The following is a 21,226-nucleotide window of genomic DNA, read 5'->3' as shown; positions in this document are numbered from 1 at the left end:
CCCTAATTGCAGCCATACACATGGTTATAGTTGAAGCTACTTTGAGCTCCTACGGAGCAACCGCAAATATGACGCACAATTAATCTCGAGACCACTGAAGAAAACTATTTTTAAAACTAATTGAGGCCAACGGAAACTGCAGTACTGAAAGAAGCCCATTTATAAATCCAAATAGTCTTGTACTCATAATTATAAACTAGAAAGCGCCTAATTACTACACTGTCGATGCAGCAATCGTGAAACGATGGCAAAAGAGCGCTATGCTATAATTAGCAAGCAACCAGCAATTGAGTGCATTGAACTTGGAAGTTGTAGACAGAAACCTACCAAGTACTACATACAACGAAAATACTTGAATACTCTACAACGCCAAACTTCCCACCCAAACCCAAATATATAAATGTAAAGACCGTATTTTTTCCTGAACTTCAAATGCAGTTTTCTTTTAATAAACCGTTTTTTAGTATTTGTGTGCATTCTTTCTTTTCAATGTTTAATTTTTGTTTCTTTTCATATTATATTAAATCATCAAAAACATTCATTCGATTTTATATTCTTTGATTCGTAAATATCAGTTTTATCTTAACAAAAAATAAATTTTTTCAGCAACGGGTATGCTTCTCTTCAATACGCTCTTCATTTCGTTTAATACTCTTCGGCACCTTCACCCTCACCATCGCCAGAGTCCATGCCAACTTCCTCGTAATCCTTCTCGAGTGCAGCCAAATCTTCACGCGCCTCTGAGAATTCACCTTCTTCCATACCCTCACCAACATACCAGTGCACGAAAGCACGCTTGGCATACATCAAATCGAATTTATGATCCAAACGCGCCCAGGCCTCGGCAATAGCAGTGGTGTTGGACAACATGCAGACAGCGCGCTGAACCTTAGCCAAATCACCACCAGGTACCACAGTAGGTGGCTGGTAGTTAATACCGACTTTGAAACCCGTTGGACACCAGTCAACGAATTGAATGGTACGTTTGGTTTTGATTGTAGCAATGGCGGCATTAACATCCTTGGGCACAACATCACCACGATACAACATACAGCAAGCCATGTATTTACCGTGACGTGGATCACATTTCACCATCTGGTTGGCTGGTTCGAAGCATGCATTTGTAATCTCAGCAACTGATAGTTGTTCGTGATATGCTTTTTCCGCAGAGATGACTGGAGCGTATGTGACCAATGGGAAATGAATACGTGGGTAGGGCACCAAGTTAGTTTGGAATTCAGTCAAATCCACATTAAGCGCACCATCGAAACGTAGGGAGGCAGTAATAGATGATACAATTTGACCAATCAATCGATTCAGATTAGTGTAGGTAGGGCGCTCAATATCCAAGTTACGACGGCAAATATCGTAGATAGCCTCATTATCAACCATGAATGCGCAGTCCGAATGCTCCAGAGTTGTGTGGGTGGTCAAGATTGAGTTGTATGGTTCGACAACAGCTGTCGACACTTGAGGTGCAGGGTAGATAGCAAATTCCAATTTCGATTTTTTGCCATAATCAACGGAAAGACGCTCCATCAAAAGTGAAGTGAAACCCGAACCGGTGCCACCACCGAAGGAATGGAAGATGAGGAAACCTTGTAAACCGGTGCACTGATCGGCCAATTTACGGATGCGATCCAAAACCAAATCAACGATCTCCTTACCGATCGTGTAGTGACCACGGGCATAATTGTTGGCAGCATCTTCCTTACCAGTAATCAACTGTTCGGGATGGAACAATTGGCGGTAGGTACCAGTGCGCACTTCATCTACTACAGTGGGTTCCAAATCGACAAATACAGCACGGGGTACGTGCTTGCCTGCGCCAGTTTCGCTGAAGAAGGTATTGAATGAATCATCACCGCCACCGACAGTCTTATCAGAAGGCATCTGGCCATCAGGCTGGATACCATGCTCCAAGCAGTACAATTCCCAGCAAGCGTTACCAATCTGAACACCAGCTTGACCGACATGGATGGAGATACATTCACGCTGTGAAAAAAAGAAAAACAGAAAATATTTTATTAGTTTTTAAGATATTAAATTAATCTAAAATAGAAAGTTTTTCCAATCTCTTCTAAACATATTTTAATTCGGAGGTTGTCCTATATTTCTCTACCGAGCAAAAATCGTGGTTATCTATACCGTGCCATGCCCGTAAAACAAGCTTAACTGGTTCGCCCTTGCAGCTTGAAATGACACATCGCATAATCAATAAAGCCGATGTTGGCAGCGCCGCAGACGCCGACTGCGTTTGGGTGCGGTCGCCGGTGTCAAACATTGGTATGCGAGAAAATGGCTACCTTTTTAGCATATTTTTAAAGGCAACCTGCGAGAGAATTCACATATCAAGAACCAACTATTCACTAATAATTTTCTCTTGCCCTGCGAAAAAATTCAGACAAATTCAAATAAACCAATTATGCACCGCACTAATCATTTTTTCCCGTTTCCCTGCTCACGTCATCTTCAATCACATTTTTATTTTTGCTGCAGTAGTGTAGTAACATTAGTACATGGAACATTTTTTCCATTTCACTTATTCAATACGAATTCACACATTTTTGCAAATGAGGTACTTTTCTTACCATTTTGAGTTTTTAATTTACACACAAGAAACAAAGAAAATGGACAAATTTGTTTAATCGACGTTCGGATTAGCCGGCAATGAAGCTTCCCAAACTGATATCGAATGAGTGAAAATTTTCTAAGCAACTTCTATTTATACTCTCGATACATCGATGACGACGCCTACTTTGCGTCGGTTTTTTTGGCAGACATTTTCGTTAAGTGATGGCATTTCGTTGAGTTTGCATCGGAAGGTTGGTAATACAGGAGTATTCAGTGAGCATGCTTGGTGTGTTTCACGAATATTTATATCATTGTGGAGCGTTCAATTTTTGTGTCAACATTGTAAAAGTTTGAGCGGATCACTCGGGATATTCACTGCTCCGAGGAAAAGCTTTGGCAAAGTTGACGTATAAAGCAGATCCAACCAACTTTATGGAAATCAATGTAGTAAGTCATGTAAACATTAGTTTACCTCATGATTCAATCACAAGAGGTTTGCTCGACAGACACATTTTTTGACAATTGCGGCCAATTTGCTCCCAAATCGAATTGACATCCGTTAAATGTGTTGTTTCTTTGCGAATGTTCGAAAAATATTAGTAGTAGAAATAGGAAGACATTGTGATTGATGACAAAGTGTGTTATCTGTCAACTGCCTGACAGGCTGTTCAATATGGCTACTTTTCAGCGTTTTGACAGGCTCTTCAATATGGCGGCGCCTATCTTCAGCGGGTGATAGAAAGAGATACAGAATGAGACAGCGATAGTCAAATACGAATCAGGTGATCCAATCACTTTGGAATTTTGACGTCTATGCAGAAGAGATCACACTTTGTCATCATTCACAATGTAGGAAGCAATCAGTTTACAAATACCGGATAAGTACTAAACTGCATAATTCCTTAGAACATTTTTTTAAATTTTATAGTGAATTTATTAACTATGCCTTGATCCATTAGTATGACTGAACATAGGTAATTTTATGAAAGGTGAGGACACCAAGAAATCGTACACTTTCGTAAACCTATGAATATACGAAACCTAAACCAATTCAAAATTCATCGTTCAACGTCAAAACCTCGACTACTAAATCGATTCACGTAAAAATAACATTAGTAAAGAATGGAGATGTCATAACGAAATGTACTCATTGGGCATGTTAACTTATTTAGGTAAAAGTCTAGAACAGGAGTCTACTGCTAAAACGCATTCAAAAATATCGAGAGAGATGACCTCGACAACAATAATCCGAAGGCGGAAAAGAAAAATTGTATCTCTGTCCGGAGATATTTGCAGTTGAAGTTGGCAATTTTCATGTGATTTTTGTAATGATTTGTGCACTGAAAAAGATTTTGTGTACAAAAGGTGTTATTTTTTATAAGCTCGGCTGAAGGCCGCCAACGCAACCCGGGGCCATTTTTCGGTTTTTCGTAAATATCTTTTGAACGAGCTAAAAAATTTTTATTTCTGCCTTCGAATTATTGTTACCGAGGTGAATAGGCGTCTTTTGAAGTTTCTCTCGATATTTTTGGGTGCGTATTAAAAGTCGACCGTATGTTCGGAACATTCGTCTCCATTTAAGAATTTGGGGAATCGGTTTATATTTGGAATATTTTGTATATACTTATTTCATATATTCGGTTCTCGTGAGGTAGTATCAAATGAACGTATTCCGAATATTCTAAATTAACGGTTTATCTGGAACGCTTCCATGAATACTTAACGGAAAACAGCTTTCCGAAATTTCAAAATAAAAAGGTGAATACTCCCTGTGTAGCAGTACCGCACAAAAGCTTAACTCTTCTGTCAAAGTCATGGTAGGAATATAAAGTTCTAAGACAATAAGCCATTTTCTTTTATTTTTGTTTTTGTCAGTTCATTGCGGTTGCTGAGTAGCGTAACACCCCATGTCGGCTGCCTGTTCAAAATCGTGCTATCTCAAAATATTTTTCAAAAATTTCCCAATTCAGGATTTGTCACAATACCGCCCTATATTAGAGTTACATTGAAGAACGCTTCATCTCAGTATGCTTTTCATTAACTCCCTCTTCTGACAAAATGCATTAAACTTATGCTCATATAGGGAGTTTTTGAAACAAATTTTGAGATAGTGCATTTTTAATTAAAATTCTAACGTACGACATTCTTCAAACTATTTCTGAAAGAATGACCAAACCAACATAACTTTATCAATTCACGAAATATTTAGTAGAAAATGAATTATTTCCCCAAAAACTAATATACTACCAAAAATACTTTTCTACTACAATTTTCACTGAAGGGGATTTAATTATTCCCCGTTTTCCTTACTTCGTAAAAGCAATCAGTCCAGATTTTTTCAATTTGGGAGTGTCAACGATCCGTCATCATTGGAGAACAAACCTGTAGTAATTGAATCATGAGATCAGCTGTTTTTATGAAGCAGTCAAGTGTGACGTAACTGCGCAGAACGAAGCAATTTTGAACTCGTGAATGCACAATCTTCTCTGTGTGATTTTTGAGTCAACGGTGCCATACCATAACGCCTTAGCCATCATTGTGGATGAGACAAGTGTGATGATTTCTGCATAGATGTCAACATTACAAATAGAACCGATCACCTGACTTTTAATTGACTATCGTGTTCTCATTCTGTATCTATTTCTATGACCCGCTGAAGATAACCAGCCCTATGCACTGCCATATTGAAAGTCCTGACAAATGCTGCCAAAACGCTAAAAAGTAGTATTCTTGAACATCCTATAGCATATATGACACTACTTTATTTTTGCTTGGATTCCAAGCTAAAAGAACTGACGAAACTCTATTGGAACTTCAAAACACAAAAACCATTTCTATCATGAAAAATCGTCTCGATTCCCCAAAATTAGTGAGTTTGGCATGTTTTTGTTTATGTTTTACATTTTTTATTTAATGCAAATAACACGCGAAAATTATTTCGGTCTCAAATGGTTCACTTTTTTCACAAGAAAGTTGATTTTAATTGTGTTTTTATGCACCAAATTTTCAAACTAAAAACAAATTTTCATTTGTCAGAAAAAAAAAAAAAATTAAGAAAAACGGCCGAATGTCAAAAAAACCTATCGAAATACAAAGTGGCTCGTTTGTTTTTAATGAACTAGATTGTATTTACCTGGTATTTCGTTAGTTTTTTGAAATATAGTTTACACACTTAGGCAAGGTGCACACGAGGCTACGCGTCATAGACACGTACAAGATATTTCATACAGCTACAATTTCTCTATGCCTCAAGATCTGCACACCAAGCTCTTTTCGAGCGTCGCTACAAAAAGCAAACAATTATTGAAAAAAATAAAAAATTTAATTTCTTTAGCTATATCCGTCCCCGAAACCAAAGGAAAATAGGTATTAAACGTTGTTTGCATTCCCGTGCCTTTGTAAATTATGAAAGGCAAATTTAAACCACCGCGGACTAGAGAAAAGGGTGATTTCTAGTTTCCAAAACTTTTTAGCCTTTTAAACGCTTCAACAATAGCCGTGTTTTTTAACACGCGTATATCCGTTTACGCTTAAACTTTATATTGACTGCTAAGCGACAAACTATAAATACACCTCCGAAATTGCTGCGCATAAATTTTGTCCTACTAAATTTCAATACGCATTATACTCAGATGTAACTGAAATATGTGTCTTTGTTTCACCCTCTACACTAATTCTATGTATTCTATGTGTGTCCACAATTCATCGCAACTGATTCAGCTATATGTTATACCCTATGGCTGTTGCTGTAGCTAGTTGTTTAACCACAGCCGCTAGATGGGTCTCCTAAGCATTATCTAAGCGAAGATAGGCGTTTTTTTACACGCGAAAACGAAACGTATACGCGCGTGTTAAAAAACACGGCTAAAGTCTAACCAAGTTGTTGTGTTGTTTAATACTCTTTTTCGCTTTGGTAATATACCTTACACGCACTTTTATTAACTAAAGTAACATTTTTTAACTAATTACACAAATTTGCATACAAAAAAATGTAAACAAACATCTTGTTCTTCCTTTTTTTCAAGCATACGTACGCTCACCGACCAACATTGCTGTACGCTTACCCTTACCCTTACGCTGATGGATCGAATGTGCCAAATAAAGCGAAATTAAAAGTACCTGCGAGGAAAAGACCGGCATCAACAAACCCTAATGGACGCACTAAAATGACTGAAAGAATTTTTCAGAAAGAATGCAAGGATGGTTTCAAGCCAGCGCGCACTTTTGTTGGGAAACGTCGGAACGATACTGAGTATGTGAAGCCAATCCGTCAAGAACAAGCTCTACAAAGTAGTTCTTCATTGGCCAAGCAACAGAGTGCGAGAGAACGATCCAGAATAATGAGTAGTAAGATGGAACACAGGTACGACAGGGAAAATAATTCGGAAGGTTTCCGGAATGGAGATTTGGTACTGTTAAACAACCCTCACCGGCGGAAAGGTGTTCCAGCCCAATTTCGGTGCAGTTGGAAGACCCGTACAAAGTTGTGAAGAAGATTAGTGATACCATCTACCGCATACAAACCACTGGGAAACCACGGATTAGAAGGGTGGTACATTTGGAGATGCTATCGGCGTTTAGATTGGGAGATTTGTCTGATCGGGACGATCAGACTTAGGTGGAGGGCAGTGTTACGAATATTAGCAAAACTGAGGAGTGCTGCCATCTCCAGGCCGATGCTAAGCAGTGACGTGAATTCACATCAATAATTCAATCTTTATGTATCTACATAAACGAATAAATAATTGCGTCTACACATATGTACGTATACGAGCAGCGGAGCGGCAATGCACAAACACATGCATATATCTTATCTGAGTTGTCACAAAAGAGAGCAATAATTTGTGCACGTAGTTGTGGCTGGCGATTTTGTAGCCGAAACAACTAGTAAGTTCTGGAAATCGAAGAGCCTAGAAGTATGCAGCGTAAACTATAAAAGCGGGGCAAGCGAATAAGAAGTAATTCAGTTTGAGTTGAGCTATCAATCAGTTTGATTAAGCACGTGATCTGGCGGCCAATAGTAGAGTTTCATTTGAGTTATCAATCAGTTTGGTTATTAAGCCAGCGAGTAGCAAAGTATAAGTGTTATTGTGAAGTACTTTAATAAAGGCCATTTTTCCATTATTCAATATTGGAGTTATTTATTCAACAGTTTAGTGATTCGAACTTAGCAGAGGATTGCAAATAAGAGGAATTGCAAGCAATTTCGTTACAATTGGTGTCAGAAGAGGAATTGTTGAATAAACTCCAGAAGACAACAAGGACATGGCAAAGTTCAGTGAATTAAAGATCCAGCAACTGAAGAAGGAGTTGGAAAGCCGTGGATTGAATACAAGCGGCGTTAAACTCGAACTTCAGGCACGGCTACGAGAGGCAATGGAAGCAGAAGGAATTGATGTGGAAGAGTATGTCTTTCACCTTGATGGCGAGGAGACAACAAAAATTGAAGAGAAAAACGAAACATCGCAGACGGTTACCAGCACAGACTTGAACATGATATTTGCTGCAATATCTGCACAAACATCGACAGTAGCATCAATGTCGTCGCAATTGGCATCCCAACTGGAAGCGAAAGAGGCACGTAAACCAGAAATGTCATCGCAAATATCCACCAACATGTCATCTCAACTGGAAGAACAGAAGACATATATGGCATCACAATTGGAAGAACAGAAAACACACATGGCGTCACAAATTGCAGAACAAGAGGCACGCATAACATTACAGCTCGAAGCACAAGAAGAACGTAACTCAACAAAGCTGGAGGCACAGGAAACAAAATTCTCATCGCAGCTGGAGGCTGTTAGTGAACGACAAAATAAAGTGGAGGCCGAGATGGATGCTTTGAAAGATCGGATTCAGGAGTTACAATTGAACCGTCCAATCACTTCAACGTCTACTCTGAAGGTAAAATCCCCAACGTTTGATGGTTCTGTTCCATTCCAGGTATTTAAGCTCCAATTTGAGAAGACGTCGACAGCGAACAACTGGAATGATGAAGATAAAGTTTGCGCATTTTTCGTAGCATTGAAAGGACCAGCTGCCGAAATCTTACAGACTATTCCAGAGTACGAACGGAACAGTTATGACGCATTGATGGCTGCTGTAGAACGGCGATACGGAAGCGAACACAGGAAACAGATATTTCAAATAGAATTGCAAAACCGCTACCAAAAAGCTAACGAGACTTTGCAGGAGTTTGCTTCGGACATTGAAAGATTGGCTCATCTTGCAAATGCGGATGCACCCGTGGAATACACGGAAAGAGTGAAGATTCAGAGCTTTATAAATGGCATAAGGGACGTCGAAACGAAGCGAGCCACATACGCGAACCCAAAGCCAACATTCGCAGAAACGGTGTCACAAGCTCTGATTCAGGAAACGGCGTCGCTTCTGTGTAAGCCAGTTTTCAAAGCACGCCGTGTGGAAGTAGAAAGGCCAGAGTGGGTAGACGCAATTTTGGAAGCTCTGAAGGGATCACAACAGAAAAATGTAGGAGTTATGAAATGCTTCAAATGCGGGAAGTCCGGTCACATTGCACGTCATTGCGATCTTGGCCTTAATAATTCCAACAATGTGGGTGGGCGTAAACGCAAAGCTGGAGGAGATGAGCAAGAGCGAGTAAGAGGTAGAGAGCTAGATCCAGCTATTGAATGCCCTGTGATATCTGTGTCGCAAATTGGTAGAAAATCGAGCAGTCTTACCGTCAGAGGGAATGTGGATGGCAACGAACGAATACTGACTGTAGATACGGGCGCATCTCATTCCTTGATCCGATCTGACTTTGTCAACAGGAGAGTAAAACCGTTACCTGGAGCAAAGTTGCGTACGGTCACTGGCGAGTATAACCAAGTTCAGGGAGAAGTGATATGTGAAGTATTGATTGGGAAGGTCATGGTTTTACACAAATTTGTTGTGACGGAGATTGTTGATGAAGTTATATTGGGAGTGGATTTCTTGGTTGACCATGACATCAAGATCGATATGCAGAGAAGGGTGATGCATTATGAGAACCAAGATGTGCCACTTAACTTCAGTTTAGAAAAAGGGTTCAGCAGTAAGCGAGTGCTGGTGGAGGAGATTCGACAGAGACCACGAAAGTCAAGGAAAGTAGATTGAGCAAAGGTTGATGGATCGAATGTGCTAAATAAAGCGAAATTAAAAGTACCTGCGAGGAAAAGACCGGCATCAACAAACCCTAATGGACGCACTAAAATGACTGAAAGAATTTTTCAGAAAGAATGCAAGGATGGTTTCAAGCCAGCGCGCACTTTTGTTGGGAAACGTCGGAACGATACTGAGTATGTGAAGCCAATCCGTCAAGAACAAGCTCTACAAAGTAGTTCTTCATTGGCCAAGCAACAGAGTGCGAGAGAACGATCCAGAATAATGAGTAGTAAGATGGAACACAGGTACGACAGGGAAAATAATTCGGAAGGTTTCCGGAATGGAGATTTGGTACTGTTAAACAACCCTCACCGGCGGAAAGGTGTTCCAGCCCAATTTCGGTGCAGTTGGAAGGCCCGTACAAAGTTGTGAAGAAGATTAGTGATACCATCTACCGCATACAAACCACTGGAAAACCACGGATTAGAAGGGTGGTACATTTGGAGATGCTATCGGCGTTTAGATTGGGAGATTTGTCTGATCGGGACGATCAGACTTAGGTGGAGGGCAGTGTTACGAATATTAGCAAAACTGAGGAGTGCTGCCATCTCCAGGCCGATGCTAAGCAGTGACGTGAATTCACATCAATAATTCAATCTTTATGTATCTACATAAACGAATAAATAATTGCGTCTACACATATGTACGTATACGAGCAGCGGAGCGGCAATGCACAAACACATGCATATATCTTATCTGAGTTGTCTCAAAAGAGAGCAATAATTTGTGCACGTAGTTGTGGCTGGCGATTTTGTAGCCGAAACAACTAGTAAGTTCTGGATAACGAAGAGCCTAGAAGTATGCAGCGTAAACTATAAAAGCGGGGCAAGCGAGTAAGAAGTAATTCAGTTTGAGTTGAGCTATCAATCAGTTTGATTAAGCACGCGATCTGGCGGCCAATAGTAGAGTTTCATTTGAGTTATCAATCAGTTTGGTTATTAAGCCAGCGAGTAGCAAAGTATAAGTGTTATTGTGAAGTACTTTAATAAAGGCCATTTTTCCATTATTAAATATTGGAGTTATTTATTCAACAGTTTAGTGATTCGAACTTAGCAGAGGATTGCAAATAAGAGGAATTGCAAGCAATTTCGTTACAATATTAAAAAAATAGTATTTAACGGTGAATGTCTAGAAAATAGCTACTGTCTTGAATTGTTACTTTGTTCAGAGCATTATCGAAATCAATAATAGTATTGAAACAATTGAACTTGTTGATGAAAGTGAAACAACCAACTCTGTAGCAACATTTGAGCTCACCAGTATCGAGTTAGAAGATATAATGAACATAACAAAATCATTTAAAAATAAATATGGCGGTAAAACCTTTTGTCAGAGGGTGTTATCAAGGACTCTATGGTGTACATTGCACACTTATATAAGGACATTATTAACGAATCGTTTGATAGTGGCATTGTTCCCAGCTGCTGGAAGATATCCACAATAATACCAGTGGCAAAAGTAAAAAATTCAATGAAACCTGACGAGCTGCGTCCGATTAATACCCTACCTATTGATGAAAAAATTATGGAAACAGTGGTAAAAAAGCAACTAGTAGCATACCTAGACGATCATAATATAATCATACCAGAGCAATCAGGCTTCAGGAAAGGCCACTCCTGCGAAACAGCATTTAACATGGTAATTGCAGAGTGAAAAGAGGCTGTTGCTGATAAAAAGGTAGTAGTATCTTGCTTCTTAGACTTAAAGAGGGCGTTTGAAGCAATCGATCGAAATGAATTGCTGAAGTTAATGGATACAATTGGGATCAAGGGAAAAGCTTTGGAATGGTTTCGTAGTTACCTGAGTAACAGAAATCAAAGGACGGTAATTGGAGACGCAGTTTAATTGGTTGTTGATGTTAACATTGGGCTGCCACAAGGCTCAATACTTGCTCCGATATTGTTTATAATGTTACGAATATTAGCAAAACTAAGGGGTGCTGCTATCTCTAAGCCGATGCTAAACAGTTATATCATGCACATCCATACATCAATCATTATGTATCTACATAAGTCATATGGATGCTTCAAAACGGCAGTAACAGATCTCTTCAAACACTAACCCTCCCCTCCTCCTGTTTCAACCTACCTACCTACAACGCCTGTGTCGTATTGTCTAGAACTAATGTTAGCTTAAGCTTAAATTTAAGAAGAAAAATTGTAATTAACCTCGTGAATATGTGCAATGAAAGACTCCAAGTCTTAATGTACTTTGAGATAAATAAATAATAAATAATAACAAAATAATAAACGAAACAATAATTGCGTCTTCACATATGTACCATGTATGTATACGAGCAGCGGAGAATCAATGCACAAACACATGCATATATCTGAGATACTCCTGAAAGTATGCAATGAGTGAAGCTATAAAATCGTGCAATTGTAGTTACAGCTGAGAAGTTTGAGAGCTGATAGCAACTAGTAGATTCTGGAAATGGAAGCACCTAGAAGATGCGAACGTTGAAATCAGAGAGTATAAAAGGCAGCAAATGTAGAGGCGCTGGACATTCAGTTTGATTTGAGCTATCAAGCAGTTTCGATTAAGACGCTATCTAGCAAGCCATAGCAGTATTATTTTGAAAGTCAGTTTCATTTAAGCTATCAGTTAGGTTATTAAGCCAGCTAGTTGCAAAGTATAAGTGTTATTGTGAAGTACTTTAGTAAAGGCCATTTTTCCATTATTCAATATTGGAGTTATTTATTCAACAGTTTAGTGATACGAACTTAGCAAAAGGGCAAAAAAATGTAGATTGCGCTGTCATGAAAATACAAGAAGACTTAAATAATTTATTTAAGTGGCTGTGCAGTAGAAAGCTAAAACTTAATATTGATAAAACTAAGTATATGATATTTAACAAGAACCATAATAACTTAATCCAGACATGCTTAACCAACGAACCGATATCATTTCGTTACGATACGTCAAATTAACGAAATGATTTTGTTTCGTTTTGTGCCATATCAAAACGAAATCAAAAGGTTTATGTTGATTATTAACTTCAAACTATGCTGGCATTGCTATATTATCCATTTTTATGGCGGAGTCATTAAAGGTGAAAGCATTAGCCAAGCTGATTGCAACTTTTCTTATGAATTTTGACAGTACGAACATTTCTCAGAGTATTTTTGACATTACCACCAAACGAATTACACAAACAAATTACATGGAGTTTGTGTGTATGTCCGCTCGCTGTTACCACCTTACGGCTTCACCATGGCTATAGCATTACCAGCACAATTCAAACTTAAAGTATCACGTCTTTGTTAACGCCTTTAACGTTAACGAAAGCTTTTCGTTTCGGTTAAAAACGAGATAAAATTTATCTTGATAATTTCTTTATCGATAATATTTCGAAGTGTTTCAACGGAAACGGTGGAAATTTTTTGATAAACGATTAGCTTAACGTTAAGGTGCATCCCTGACTTAATCCAATCTAGTCTGAAAATAAAAACCAATGCAATTGAAAGAGTAGATCAAATGAAGTACCTAGGTGTAATAATTGATGAGAAACTAAGTTTCACAGAACATATGAATCATTTAGACAAGAAAATTGTACAGAAAATAGGATTTATGTATCGAACATGTAAGCATATTAGCCAACATCACAAAATATTAGTATATAGATCAATTGTAGAACCACATTTTATTTACTGCCCATCAATACTACTAGTAACAAATGATACGTTAATTAATAAGCTACAAATACAGCAAAACAAAGCAACGCGTTTGATACTAAAATGCTCTTATAGAACCTCAAAAATTATTATGCTTCCTATGTTAAATTGACTTAGTATTAAACAATTAATCTGTTATTACTCTTTGAAGTTTATACATTACATAACACAGGGAATGTTACCAAATTATCTGAGTGATAGGATACAGTACAATCATGAGATCCATAACTATGGAACTAGGAGTAGCAGAAATTTAAGACTGCCCAAAGTAAGAACCGAGTTCGCAAAAAAGACCTTAGAATACGTAGGCTATAAAATGTATAATGAACTACCAGCAGAGATAAAAGACTGTGAAAACGTTCTTAAGTTTAAAGAAAAACTATTTCTATGTTGTAAAAATTTAAATATGTAATACTAGCTAAATAACGAATTTACTCATTTCTTTTTAATGAAATAGTTTTAAGAAACAATTATGAATTTTGTAAATTGTGCTATACAATGAATTAGGCTTTTTTGGCTGTAATAAATAAAATAATAATAATAATAACTACTTAATTGGCTCTTAACCGTTTAAATATTTCATTAAGTGAATTCTCTAACTTTCTGGATATTTTTTTTTTTTTTGATACGCTTTGATTAATAAGTGACTTATTATTTATGGAATTTATTCGTAATTTGTTTTGTTTTCTTTTTTCCTACAGGTTAAGGCGCAAATAACCGATGCCAATTGATATGGATATGACTATGCCGTTATGACTATCGAATGAGTGAGTAGTGCCAGGCTCCGGAAAAAAATGAATTAAAAATAGCATATCTCCATTAGCTTTATTCGGGATTTGGGTATCTGAAAGGACTTATAGCATATCTCCACCTAGAGTTTGACTGTTTTGTACGATAAAGCTTGCAGGATTTAACGCAAATCTCAACAGTTAAAGCTTCAGGTGTGAGATATGCTATAACAATAGCCAGTTTATTGATTGAAGCCAAAAGATAAGTTTCGTTTAACACCACACAATGATTGAATTCAAGTCAGGAACTAGACTATGTTCTGTAAAATTTTCAAGTTTCTAAGGTAAAAAATCCGTATCTCTAAAATCTTTTCAAATTTACCGATTATACCGAGGAAAAAAATGTATATGGGAAATCTAGTTATATTATTAATGATTAGGAGTTAAGTACGAAAATGAAGATAATCTCGTTATATGTGACCTAGGTCAAAGAGTTTGAAAACTGATTTTTGAACTTAATTTTGCAAGTAATGTTACGTTTACAAATGTCTATGACCCAAGGTCATAACGGTGTACCCGGGAACTGTGCTGCCAATGAACTAGCGAGAACGGCTACTGAACAGACAGAAGTAAGCCAGCCGAAGGACATTGCTCCCCCTCTTGCTGAGAGCAGCCAGTATTTGCACATAATATAATAACATAACATAATTTTTAAACAAGAAGGCTAATTCCAGAGGGAACACTGATCGGGATACTAACGGGCCACTGCCTGATGGGAATGCACGGCGAACACATGGTAATTCAAACCAACGATTTCTGTCGGAGCTGCAGGGATGAAGAGGAGATAGAAAGCGTTGAGCACTTCCTATGTAGATGCCCAACTCTGGCCAGTATACGTATTGAATGCCTGAATAAGTATTTCACCGAGTGCTCACTTGGCTCTGCGGAAATCGAAAATATTCTACGCTACATCAAAAGGTCAAATTGGTTCAAATTCCTACACATCTGAAGGAGGAAGGGCTATAGCCCACACAATGGCATCACAATGGGCCAGCAGCCTAAGTGTTTCCCTCACATTTATGGGGAGCAGCCACTTTAACCTAACCTAACCTTACAAATGTCTAAATGAAAACAAATGCTGGAATACACGAAACGAAAATTGGGGGCTAAGAATATAACTGCTGATCGAACCTACCTTATGGAAATCAATGTAATTGATTAATGGTGTCATACCATAACGCTAACTCGATTACATTGATTTCCATAAGTAGGTGTGATCAGCTGCACAAATCACACACCCAGATTGCGCATTCACGAGTTCAAAATTGCTTCGTTCTGCGCATCTACGTCACAGTTGACTGTTTGAGCGAATGAAAGGAGAGAAAAAAACAACCCTGCAAAAATTGTTGGATTACGTGTTCCATTTTCTTCATGTTGGAGTACTCTAACAATACTCCTTTGCAATGCGTTTGCGGACCACCATCAGCCGATCATTGCTCGTTTTTTAACGACCGTGATCACGACACAATGACGATCGAACAGAGTTGCCAAAAGTAAAATATTGCATACACATAACTAATAATAAAATTTTACTATGGCAACTCTGATAAAATGCGCACTGGTTTTATGTACACATACCATAGTATAGAGAAATATTAGTTTCTTTATTCACGCAAATGCTAAATAACAAAGGAATATTCGTAGTAAAAAATATAAATGTTGTATTACCACTCTTCATTTACTTTCATTTTAAATTAAATTCACTCCGATAATTCTTTCCGATACAATTCCTCTTTAGTACTTTGGCATATGATCCTCTGTGGGTGCTCCATGGAGTACTACAGTGAAAGTACTTTGGAAAGTACTCTCATATATGTACTCTATGGAATACTCACAAACATAGCGAGAGTAGGATCACCTACTCCTCTCTTAGGACATCGAAATGTTAATTGGAGCACATTTTTTGTATGAATACAGATTAGTTTTGGAATACTCCTATACTCCCAAAGGAGTATTCCTTACATTATTTATGGAGTACTCGCGTTTTTTGAAGGGAAGAGCTAAAGGAAAATGACATAAGGATTGCCCATAAAAAAGAGATGATATAATGTTTACATGCGCAATGCGCAATCTTCTCGTGTCACAATTGTGGATCAGCTGTTTTATCTGGTTATGGATTTATGGTTATAAGTCACCATTAATTCGCCCTTAACCAAAGAGGATAAATATAATAAGAGCCGTCACTCGTTATTTTTTAGGCATTTAAGACCAAATTAAACCCTAACGCCATTGTCGTAACCATACCCATATCCATAACCATCTCTATTGTGATCGACTAATGGTGCCATAACCGTAAACAGCTGACCATTTCCGTCATGAGCTGGGAATGTTTTGTTTATAAAAAGTGATTGTGCAAAGTGATTGCAAAATTTGGTAATTTTTAATCAAAATAAAGTAAGAGAAAACATTTTTAATAGTATTTTTAATAATATTGCAACAAATTGGGTGCATATCTACATAGTGAAACAATTAGGTGGTGAATAAAGCCCCATATCTACATATACCTCAAGGTAAGTTGTTCACATATTAAAAGTTTAACAAATTAATAAGGATTTCTGTATTCTTACAGATTTAATTAAATATAGCACTACATATAGGCGAAGATTTTTTATATATTTAAGTGTAAGGACGAGAATTTAACAGTTAGTATCTTCAAATCAAACAAGAAAACTGCCACAGAAAACCTTTTGGTGCATAGAACCCGCTGCCGTGGGAAGTGCATTAATACTCTGTCGTTATATTTGGTAAGGTCTGTTAGGGATTGACGGTTGATCATATATTACCAACACCAACAAAGAGGTTGCATATCCTGAGGTGCTCTTACCGTTTGGTCTGTTTGTGTTGGTCGACCAATTGCTTGATCTCGGCATTGAGAGCCATAATTTTCTTATCTCCTGGGTTGGGGTTTCGTCTGCCGGCAATTCCTTGCTATCGCAACTATAAACCGCACTATATATAATGGATAATTAAGAAAGAAGTAAGTAAAATATATATATTTATTCCTGTTTAAGCTAACATGAGCAGTGACGAAGAAATTGACAACTTGTTCCTCAGCATAATGGCGTTATATGCTAAAAGAAGGAAATTAAGACAAAAAGACGATGGTATGCCCATCCCATTAATGCTAATAGGACTCAAGCCGTATATCACCAAAAAAATGTCTTAAGAATTAAGGATATGGACGAAAGCGAGTGTTTTTGCGCATACAAGAATGCCCCTGCCGGTTTATGACACTTTTTTAAAACTGATGGCTCCATCACTGATCAAATTTAAACAACGAATTGGTGTGGAAGAACGTTTATCCATTAAGTAAAAAATTTCCAGATATTAACATCGTATATTGTATTAATTAGTATGATTTTTTTGGCACATGGTATTCCTTTCAGAAAAAAAGGCTTGGAGCCACAAAATTGGAAAGAGCACTGTGAGGATGATTGTGTTGGAGACTTGCGAGGCTATCTGGCAAACGCTTTCCCCAATATATTTAAGTGAACCCACAGAGCAGCAATACAAAGATATAACCACTGACTTTTCCCAAATGTGGAACATGCCAAATTGTGTAGGTGCTATTGGAAAGCTCGTTGCTATAAAATGCCCTCCGAAGTCACGATCACTGTTTTTTAATTATAAAAAGTTTTTCAGCAACGTCTTGTTGGCGATGCGATGCTAAATACAAGTTACCGCTGTAAGCGTAGGAGCTTATATAAGTCAAAGCGATGGAGGCGTTTTTCATGCAACAAGGTTTGGGGAAGATCTGTTGGAAAATCGATTACCACTTCTACCAGATACTTCTCTTCCATTATCGTCACAACCCTTTCCGCATTTTTTGTTTGAGGCGGTGCATTTCCCTTAAAAAAACGATTTAATGAAACCATATCTGGGAATGAATACGACAAGGGAACAGCGAGTTTTTAATTACAGACTGTCGCGGGCCCGCCGCGTTATAGAAAACGCATTTGGGATTTTGACTGCACGATGGAGAGTATTGAAAACTACAATGGAGTTTTATCTTGAAAATGTAGAAACAATCGTTCTCGCATGTTTAGTGCTGCATAATTTCATTATGTTCCACGATAGTAGTCGGTGCTATTGCCCAGAAAACTACACTGACAGAGAAGGTGCGAGTGCAGAATGGAGGAACGAAGTAAGAACTTGTGGAGGTCCGCTGCGGACAGTACACTCATTTGGAAGAAGGGGCCGAAATAGTGCATACGAGTATCGGGCATACCTTACCAACAACAACCTATGACCGATGGTGCAGTGGAATTTAAAAATCACATCGATTAATATATTTCGGTAGGTAAGAACCCAACTTATATACACTTATCTAGAAGTTATTTTACATATTGACTACTTCCTTATAGATCATTTCGGCGGAAGGCGGATACACAACAAAACAAAGCAACAACCATTTATGCAGCACAAACACAATGCTGCTACAAAATCATAAGCTTTTCAAATTATTCTAACATAGAATAATATAATTTATTTCATTTTTTTCTGTATACATACAGTAAAGAACGATACTGAAACAATGCTTCGTATATTTTTAAAACATATATTATGGTTTTTTATATAGAAAGTTGCTGGTGTATATTAAATAGAGCATAATATAATAACACATAAAATTTGTATTTTGCATTCTTATTCTAGTTTTGCACTTTAGTGTTTACACATATTAATATTTAGTATAAAATGGAAAATGCAAAATTAAATTAAATATTTTGCCGGAAAACGAAAAATTGAATTCAACATTTTGAAGGAAAACAAAAAAATGTTTTAAATACATATTTTTTGCACTTTCATAAATACACAAATTTAGTTCATATAAATAAATATATCTAACTTTAAAAATCCGTCACGAACTTTGAAACTTTTTGAGCAGAATTTTTAGAAAATCTCTTGTATGCAACTTTGTTTCTTATTCAATTTTGTTATATAATGTGCAAGTTGGAAAGTGTTAAATTTTCATCCACTAATGCATCAACAAAAATCTATGTTTGAGCTATTACTAACTAATGGGCAACAAAACTGCATACTCAAAGATTACCTAAAGATCTATTCTGGCATTTGTGTAAACTTTGAAACTCTTATAAACATATACCATTTTTGTTATAGATTATGCTATATTTTAAATGAATATCAATAATAACACATACAGCTGTGAACACGACAATTGCAATGTGAATTATAAACGCTATTTTTTTCTTTTCTTTATTTTCGTTAATTTTAGAAATAACTTCAATGAATTGTATAACCAAAAACACATGTAAACTAATTTCGAAAACATTTTCGGGAAAATGCGAAAATTCGAAGGGTGTTAAAAAATCTTCATGCTAATTTCAAACTTTTATTTAGAGTTTTCAGAATTTTTTTTAGTATGTAGTTTTGTAGTCCAATCAATTTTAGTATAACAAGGTGCATGTTTGAAGTCTCTCAAAAATCGCATTGCCTTTTGCCAATTTTTTTTTCAAAGAGTTTTTTAGATTTGGTTCCACACAAAGAGTAAATATTTATATGGAATTTATTTTTTTTTAAATATTTATATGGAAGAAAATCTAAAACACTCTTTAAAAAAAAAATTGGTAAAAATCAATGCGATTTTTGAGAGACTTCAAACATGCACTTTGTTATACTAAAATTGATTGGACTACAAAACTTCATACTAAAAAAAATTCTGAAAACTCTAAATAAAAGTTTGAAATTTGCATGACGATTTTTTAACACCCTTCGAATTTTCGCATTTTCCCGAAAATGTTTTCGAAATTAGTTTACATGTGTTTTTGGTTATACAATTCATTCAGGCATGCTTAACCAACGAAACGATATCATTTCGTTACGATAATCAACGTTAATAAACGAAACGAAGTCATTTCGTTTCGGTTAAAAACGAGATACAATTTATCTTGATAATTTCTTTATCGATAATATTTCGAAGTGTTTCAACGGAAACGGTGGAAATTTTTTGATAAACGATTAGCTTAACGTTAAGGTGCATCCCTGAATTCATTGAAGTTATTTCTAAAATTAACGAAAATAAAGAAAAGAAAAAAATAGCGTTTATAATTCACATTGCAATTGTCGTGTTCACAGCTGTATTAATTTTCGCATTTTCCCGAAAATGTTTTCGAAATAAATTTACATGTGTTTGGTTATACAATTCACTGAAGTTATTTCTTCCATTAACGAAAGTAAATAAAAGGAGAAAATAACTGATAAAATACATCAATAATTTTCACTGCTATTTTAGTGCTCGCAACTGTACATCAATATATGTTACGAGTAAAACTATTTTCACTATTAATATGAGCAAGTGTGTACATATATACTATTATAAAAATTTAAGTTCTTATGTGGGTTTCTTTGTTACATTATCACAATTCAATATTCACCATATTTTTTTTTAATCGAATTAACGTATTATTATATTAGGATAGGTCAACTTTCATGTTACATGCAATACAACATATAATATATTAATAAATAAAGAAATTAATGTATCACAATTAGATTTTCAGTCTTCATTTTGTACTTTCTTAGGAATCTCACATACATCAACATACAAAAATAGTAGCAAAAATTATTGCAACACTTTATCGGTTATTTGTTTCTTTTATTTAATTTTATTAATTTTAGAAAAAACTTGATTGTATTGTATAACGAAAATTATGCAAACCAATTTCAAAAACGTTTTCAAACAAATTAAAAAATTCAAGAAGCTTTTGAAAATTACATAAAAATTTCAAACTTTTTACTTGGAAATATAAGCCAAATTTGGAGTATGGAGTTTAGTAGGTTAATAAATTTTAGTCCAACAAAGTGCAATTTTGAAGTGTGTCAAAAATCAATGCGAAGACTTCAAAATTGCAATTAGTTAGACTAAAATTCATTAACCTACAAAACTCCATACTAAAAAATTTTCTAAAATATCCCAGTAAAAAGTTTGAAATTTTTACGAAGATTTACAAAAACTTCTTGAATTTTCTAATTTGTTTGAAAATGTTTTTGAAAGTGGTTTAC

At 36.4% G+C, this 21,226-nt stretch overlaps 1 protein-coding gene and 1 long non-coding RNA gene across 4 annotated transcripts; one reads left to right on the top strand and one right to left on the bottom strand.

Moving 5' to 3' along the window:
- Window positions 1–414: 414 nt before the first annotated feature.
- alphaTub84B (alpha-Tubulin at 84B) lies at window positions 415–2,745 on the bottom strand. The gene is made up of 2 exons (XM_067758751.1): window positions 2,592–2,745; window positions 415–1,995 (listed from the first exon to the last, which is right to left on the bottom strand). Exons 1-2 carry the CDS (start codon window positions 2,592–2,594, stop codon window positions 646–648), a joined length of 1,353 nt encoding a protein of 450 aa, XP_067614852.1. The 5' UTR covers window positions 2,595–2,745; the 3' UTR covers window positions 415–645.
- Window positions 2,746–16,522: 13,777 nt separating this feature from the next.
- Window positions 16,523–19,636, top strand: LOC137246755 (uncharacterized). Of its 3 annotated transcripts, none has more exons than XR_010951723.1 (5): window positions 16,523–16,716; window positions 16,776–17,183; window positions 17,261–17,515; window positions 17,593–18,502; window positions 18,571–19,636. It is a non-coding gene; the product is annotated as an uncharacterized lncRNA (long non-coding RNA). The 3 variants fall into 3 exon arrangements; XR_010951697.1 differs by having other exon boundaries at window positions 17,593–18,506; XR_010951708.1 differs by having other exon boundaries at window positions 17,239–17,515; window positions 17,593–18,506.
- The last annotated feature ends 1,590 nt before the right edge of the window (window positions 19,637–21,226 follow it).

This window comes from Eurosta solidaginis, chromosome 1, assembly GCF_040869045.1.
Source record: "Eurosta solidaginis isolate ZX-2024a chromosome 1, ASM4086904v1, whole genome shotgun sequence".
Lineage (NCBI taxonomy): Eukaryota > Metazoa > Arthropoda > Insecta > Diptera > Tephritidae > Eurosta > Eurosta solidaginis.
The sequence above is the reverse complement of the archived record's forward strand: the minus strand, read 5'-3'. Positions and strand labels throughout refer to the sequence as shown.